Source organism: Pteropus vampyrus, unplaced genomic scaffold (assembly GCF_000151845.1).
Source record: "Pteropus vampyrus isolate Shadow unplaced genomic scaffold, Pvam_2.0 Scaffold9, whole genome shotgun sequence".
Lineage (NCBI taxonomy): Eukaryota > Metazoa > Chordata > Mammalia > Chiroptera > Pteropodidae > Pteropus > Pteropus vampyrus.
The window spans coordinates 5865764-5873075 of NW_011888790.1; the positions used below are offsets into that span (position 1 = coordinate 5865764).

The following is a 7312-nucleotide window of genomic DNA, read 5'->3' on the forward strand; positions in this document are numbered from 1 at the left end:
AATGGGAATAATAGAGTTTTCCAAGTGGGTGGGCACCACATAATTCATTTCCATTAGCTTATGATTCTTCCATAGGAATTGTGTTGGAGCATGTAGAATTCTCTTGAATGTGAAAACACATGACATTTAGCAAAAGAACCTTCAGAATTAATTCTGAAAGGAATAGCTCACCTTTTTTTAAGCAGAGGTTTTCATTGACTGGTTTTCCCTCTTTGTTGACATCTATTTTCATCCAGCTATGGAGGTATTTCCTGCCTCTCTTGACCACTGCTTTGTTGCCTTGTTTCTTGAGAAAGAAAGAAGTATTTTCCACCTCAAGGTACCCTTCCTTCTCATAGCAAGTCCATCGGGGTGCCTGGGAGCACTGGACAAAAATGGCTGATCGGGAAGGTCCACCAGAGGAATTGGAGATGCCCAAGCATAGTGCAGATTTTATATGAAGAAGCTTTCCATCCTCAGTCCACATCCACTGCTGGTTTTGGTTGGTCCCATTGCACGAGCCCATGAACACTATATTATTTTCAAAAAGGCACTGTCGCTTCTGGATATGTACAATCTGAAACCCCTCTGGAAGATGAAAAGCTCATATAGTACCATGTAACAAATTACAAGGCCTCTCAGAAAACAAAACCACCTATCCACAGATCAGCCAAGTAAAAAATATGAGGTTTACTTATCTTTTGCTACTGCTTTTAAGTGAATATTCCCAGAGTCAACACATGTGACTTAAAATCTCAAGGTCGACGATATAAAATTGTCAAATGCCACACTTAATGCACTTTTTTTTTTTTTTTTACTTTGACATGGTTTAGGGAAGAAAACACACCTCCACTGAAATCATGAAAGGAAACGTGAAAAAGAAACAAAAGTTTCCGAAGACTACAGTGTGACATTTTAGTACAATTAGTTAAATATGTTGAAGTTATGAAAAGCTCAGTTCTCTTTTTAACCATTTACTCCTTTCATCTCACCTCCACTTTAAAAAGCACCCCTTTTTGCAATCTTTAAGTTATCATTGCAATAAATATTTGTATATAGATTACATAGATTGGATGCAAATTTTAAAATTGCTTACATTCACCCCAGAATAAAACAACTTTCCCATCCTTCTAGCTAACAGCAACCAATAAAAGTATTGATTATTACAAAATAAGTTTCTTATAGTCCTAGAGAGAAGCATTTCTTTATTTCGTGACAATATCTACAATTTTTGCTCGAATACTACCAGATTAAAATATCAGCATTTCTTGATGTAAGAAAATTAAATACTGTTAATTTGTTAAACATCAGTATTAAAAGTGAGATATTCAGGCTTAGAAACCATTTTCAATGTACTTTCACTTAATTTGTCCAGCTCTTCCATGAAAATATTCAGACCTTCCTGCCAAATAACAACTTCCAAATAAAACACACCACAATTCTTCATCCTCTTTAATTACATCTCTTATATTTTTCTTTAGCTCTCACACATAAAACTCAAAATCATAACCTAATTGAAAAAAAGCATGGAGAATGCCCCAGACTGTCATATAATAATAAGATCTCTTTTCTCAGGACACTTTACTCTTTGCTGTAAAGGTGCCATTTCAGGAGTGCCCTAAGCATTTGGAGGACATGAGGAGGCTGTTTATTTTCTTTTGGAGAGAAATTTCAACAGTGTGGGCAAAGCTGGCTCCTTTATTCCCCCTCCTCATCTTCTGCCGTGGCTCCATTTCCACCTTATTTTCAAAGGACAGACGTTCCTCTGCTGGCTATAGGAAAAATTAATGCCTGGGGACATTGAGGCAGGTTCACTCACCTGAGTTCCCGAAGATCAAGCAGGTAAGAATTGCCACGTAAAATTCAGCCTCCATTTTCCACTTAACAACTGTTCATGTTTCGCTTGGGGAAAAAAAAAATCTCCCAGATAGGAGAAGCAAAGACTAGGGAAGGAAATGTGCCTTCATGGTGGGGGGAAAAGTCAGTGACGAGCACTTCCTCCTATTGAATTGTTTGGGGAAGTTTTACACCAGTGTCCTTTGTCTGTTTCCTTAGAAAGGAGGGATTATGATTACCTCTCTTTTTTATGTAGAAAAATTCCAACCTTCAGGAGCAGAACGAAATTCTGTTAAGTTTTCTCCTACCATCTCTTTGGCACGTGACTACTTCTTAACTTCAAGGGGGAAGAAAGGAATTATAATCTTAGATAATTGAATGTTCCTACAATGTTACATCTCTTCAGGTGATGAGATTCTGCTGAATAAACACAAGCCATGTGATTTATGAGCATCTATAACAAGTGATATAAAGGCATAAACATGTACTGTTCCTATAATGATATGCTGGGAATCTAATGAGGAAAACTACATAATGATGGCACATCTAGACCATTATTTCTCAAATGATGACAATAGGTATTACATTTGAGATAGTCATCTCCACTGGGGGGAAGCAGAGATTAAAATTAAACCCATCACATATCTCCTTCAGACTTCCCCCAAAAGATAATAGCCTCTCTCCAAATAGGAAAAAAAAAAAAAAAAGTACATGCTTTCCTCAATTTTTAGTATTAAGAGTAGTTTATTGGCAGTATGAAACAAAGTCAACATAACTGCATTAAAAATTCATATTTGAGCAGAACATCTAGTGCTTGCTGAGTGCAGTTTTTTTTTTTTTTAACTTTGTCTCTTGAGAATTAAAACCTTTCAGAAATTTAAGGATCTCCATGGCAGCATCATTTTGAAGAATCTCTGGAAATGCAACAAATTACACCATTCCCAAAAGCAACTGCCTTTTATTGGGTGAGAGATTCCAGGTAGACAACATATTCAAAAATCTTCTTCTTAGTAAAAGAGAGACAAATATTTAAAATTCTTGATACATCACAGTTGCTACAAATTTGTTTTTCCTTTTTAAAATAAAATGACTCACAATGTAGAAATACAGTGGATAGAGTTCTGGAGCAGAAACCATCTCTTCGCCCAATAATAGATAATAAATACATATATACCCAGTGACAATCGTTGTGCTCTGTAATTGATTTATAGGAGGTATTGATAAATACACATTTAATAGTTAATATTATTAAGACACATTTCCATATAAAATAGTTACTGCTTTTGATTTTTTTCAAAAACAAGGACTTATTTATTAAAAATCCATTATCGATCACTTGCAACTTTAGTGGCAAGATTCTGGTAACTGAGAAAGGTAATAGCACTTAAAACAAGAACAGTGTTACAGCTGATAGTCCATTCACAAGACAGATTTTGCAAACATTAAAGCGTCTAAACACAATAATAATTTCTTCAGCAGCTTTTCCAGTTGTCATCTGATGACATGTATCACTGAGTATTTCATACATACATTCTGTGTGGCAGATAATCAATACAGGCAAAACAAAATCCTCCTTAGCTGTGTGAGAAATATATCATACCTTCATCAGCATAGGACCTTCAAAACAATTTAGAGATGCTTACAAGTGCATTCATATACACGAGGGGCTGGCAATCTTTAATATGTTGCCATCTTCCACAGTCCATGCCACGGCTTGGCTTCAGGGCTTCTCTTTCCTTCTGTTGCAGGAAGCTCCTGCTAGAAGCCTCAAGTGGGTAATTGATTAATCACCCCTAGAGATTGATGGTCTGGTGAATCTTCAGAGAATCATTGGACAGTTTCTCCCGAAAGTCTGCTCTCGTACAGGCATAGAGCATGATGCACAAATTCATACTGCTCACTGGTTTGGACCATCCCACCCCTGTAAGGGAGAGATAATACAGCAACTTTTTACTGCTAACACCTTGTAATCTCAAATCACACAGAGACCACATCCAAGCTAAGGCGTTATGTCAAAGACACACAGAACAGGCAGCCTGGTGATTTCTTTTGTTATCCCTCTTACCTGTGTCCAAATGACCGAACTGGTGAATTTAATACACTAATGTACATACAGGGATTAACACACAGCCTGCTACACGCTAGGTACTTGATGAATTTTACCTACACATAGCCTCATGGTCAAATACTTGGACTTTGAAACCAGCCAGGCTGTCTTAGCTCAAATCTCTTCTTTGCCAGTTCCTGGTTGTGTGATCATGGGCAAATTCCTTAAAACCCTTTGTGCCTCAGTTTCCTCCTTTTTTAAAGTGGGATAACAGCACCTGTTTCATGGGATTGCTGTGAGGGTTAAATGAACTCAATGAGTTAATTAAATGAATATCTGGAAGGTTAGTATTACTTCTCAGGTGATTTATCATTCATCTTACGTTAAAATGAATTAAAATTAATCAAAGTAGGTTTTTAACAAACAAAATTCATCCGTGAAAAGTTGCTCTTTCTACAAGTGAAAAAGAACAACTTCCTTGGAATGGTCTGAGTCTGTTATGTGGAAACGACCTCAGCCTTTGAGTGGAGTATGCTGGATATCTAAATACAATAGCGGGTGGGTCCTTAATTGAGTTGGAAAAAGGGAATCGGCTCTTGCTCTTCCCCCTTTGTTATTATCATCATCATCACTAGTTCCTCAGCATACCTTTTGTTATCGGATTAGTAGAAGGTAGCTGCCTTCATGAGAAATAATGATGCTTCTCGTTATACTTTTATATATAAAACAGTGATCTCACATTTTGCTCTTTATAATAATGGTCTGGTACTTGGCAAAGCTACTAGATAGTAGTATAAATGCTACTTATTTTTCCTGTTCACCGAATAACAGTACCATTGTTAGTAATTATTTGAAGTCTTATAAAGTCTCCATAACTCTGCAATTATACAACTAATTTTGAACTGATGTTTTAGCTAGTTCTTCCTAGGGCTGTTGTTGCCATTTAAAACTATTATTTTTAAGTCATGTAAGCACTTCAACTTAAAAACAAAGTATATTGCCTCACTGTAACATGATTTCTGGTTAATGATAATAACTAAAACTAGGCTTGTATCTATATTTACTTGTCAACCTCTATAAATATAAGCTTACAGGATATTATTAAGATATTAAGACTTCACCCTTCTAAACTAAACTAAACAGGTCGACATGATGCCAAAATGGTGCATTTGGTAAGCAATAAAGAGGTAAATACACAGTTTTTGGTGACGGCAAATTTTTGGCAGAAGTATTTCATCAGTTTTTTCCCCTAAATCTGTAGTGAAGACAACTTTCTGGCCTAGGGTTCCTTGGACGTAAGTTGACAACAGAAATGGCCAAGTGAGAATGTGGTAACTTTTCCTCTTGGCTGGATGATGACATCTGGGCACACCTAAGAACATAGCAGCTGTCCAGAAAACTCTGGCCTTAACTGTGGAGCGTGGGAGATACAGCCAGAGTAAATTTTAGGGCAGCCTTAGAGAGCCGAGAGGTGCCTCCCTTCCTCAGGCATTCTTACAACTCAGGGAACCCTAAGTCCTCCCCCTTGATCTGCAGACGGTATGTGGAGCCTTTTATGTGTTTTATCTCATGTGCTCCAGCCTGTGAACTTCTTACCTTACTTTGAGGCAAGAATTTCTTTTTCTTGTCTGTTCTGAAGAACACAAGTATTTACATTTACAAGTGATGAATAAACAGAGACACAGTCTATATTTTTATAACCATTTTGCCCCAAACGGTCAGCAATGTATTTTAATGTTTGGAGTATACTTTCTATGACATTTTTTTAACTAAGTCAAGGTTGTCTCAACCAGTGAAGGTGGGGAAGATGAGGCAACAAACTCATTAGTTGTAGGCCAGAAAAATTCTTGCACATCTGAAGTCTTAAGAAAGGTATGTGAAAAATTACGTTATTTCTCACTCAATTTAAAAAATAAAAATTAAAAAATTAACATCAAAGAGATTCTCAGAGATCATTCATTTTAATTGCTGACACGACATAGCCTTTCCAGAAGGGAGCAGTCTACATGGCAGATGGTCAGCCAGTTTCTACTGGAATGCTCACAGGATGAGATATTTTCAGAGGCAGACTTTCCCAAAGTCGGTAGAAAACTTTTGAACAGATTAAAATGAATCTGCTCTTTTCTAACTTTCACCTCATTGGTTGAACTAAATAACCTAAAAAAGTCTTAAGTCTCCTCTCGTAGTCACACAATAGCCTTCTAAATGCTGGAAAACAACCATCAAAGTCCCATAATCTTTTCTTCTCTAGACTAAACATCCTGTGATTACTCAATATTCTATCCAGCCTGGTTTCCCTGTTACTCACAAGTCTAGTCTTCCTCTTCTATAGGCTATTTTATCAAATATGACCTTCTTAGCATGTTGTGTCTACTTCGGATGAAATCTAGTCAGTGGGAACATTTTTTCCCTTGAGCTGTACGTTATTGGCCAATGAGTTAGCATTTGCAGGTGTGTCAGATGGTAATATCCCACAGTGACCACCTGGTTTTTGGAACTTAGCAAGCATTTTAGAATATTGAGTAAAGGTTTAGGTTAATGAAAAAGTGCGGGATTTTTTGAATGTTAAAATTACAGCTCTCTCTTATCTGAACTTGTGCTACTGCATTTTTGAAACTAAATGAAGGGTTTTCTATTTATTACTATTAATTTCAACATCTTGCTTTTAGCACAATGTTCTCATTTACTGATGTCACTATTTCTATCATTAAATATATTAGCTTTCCATTTCTCACTCCCAGCTTTGTGTCTTCCAGATATTTAACAAGCTTGCTCTATACATTTTTTCATTTGTCATTTATAAAGGAGTAGAAAAAGACAGAACCAAAGTAGAGTCTTTGCCATAAGTTATTTAGTAGCATGTTATGTACCGTCTAATTCCATCCCAAAATTGTTTCCAACTAGGTTATAGGTCCTTTAAGGGCAGGCATGATGTCATAATCTTCTCATATTTGCAACAGTGAAAAGCACAAGTCCTAATTAAATATCTATCAAGTAGGTGATCCAGGCTATGTCATTTTTATGTCCCATGACAATAGGTAAGTTCCAAGCTTAAAGAAGGCAAAGGGCTTCCCATAATGCATTCACTGGAGGCTGATTCAAATTCAGGAACTCATCATTATCATCTTTGAAAATATTTAATAACCGTCTACTTGCATATATTTGTATATAGAATACTCTGTTGACCTTTGTAAGAACTTAAAATCTAAGATTACCTGGAGATTTTACTCTATTATGGGACAAATGCAGTTTTTTTTATAGGTTGGTTGTAGTAAAGAAAAAAAAAATATATATATATGTATGTATCCAACAAGCTAATATTGTACCTGTATACAAAATATATTTATGGAATAAATGAATAGTGTTAGATTAATTATGGAACTCTTAGGAGAACCCTGTAATAGTGCATCCTCCAAGAGAGCTCTGACTTGACTCCCAGGAATCTTTCAG

General features: G+C 36.3%; 2 protein-coding genes across 4 annotated transcripts in view; both read right to left on the reverse strand.

Annotated features, from left to right (window-relative positions):
* PTPRB (protein tyrosine phosphatase, receptor type B) overlaps window positions 1–1866 on the reverse strand; it is a 99979-nt gene extending 98113 nt beyond the window's left edge. Inside the window, exons 1-2 of the mRNA XM_011375175.1 lie at window positions 1799–1866; window positions 172–567 (exon numbers count right to left, since the gene is read on the reverse strand). Coding sequence (XP_011373477.1) covers window positions 172–567; window positions 1799–1853 — 451 coding nt within the window. The 5' untranslated portion in view covers window positions 1854–1866. The remainder of the gene's footprint in view (window positions 1–171; window positions 568–1798) is intronic.
* Window positions 1867–2535: 669 nt separating this feature from the next.
* Window positions 2536–7312, reverse strand: part of PTPRR (protein tyrosine phosphatase, receptor type R) — a 229108-nt gene continuing 224331 nt past the window's right edge. For all 3 annotated transcript variants that reach the window (XM_011374274.2, XM_011374277.1, XM_011374285.2), the window contains one exon: window positions 2536–3736. In XM_011374274.2, the coding sequence (XP_011372576.1) occupies window positions 3643–3736 (94 nt within the window). In that variant the 3' untranslated portion in view covers window positions 2536–3642. The remainder of the gene's footprint in view (window positions 3737–7312) is intronic.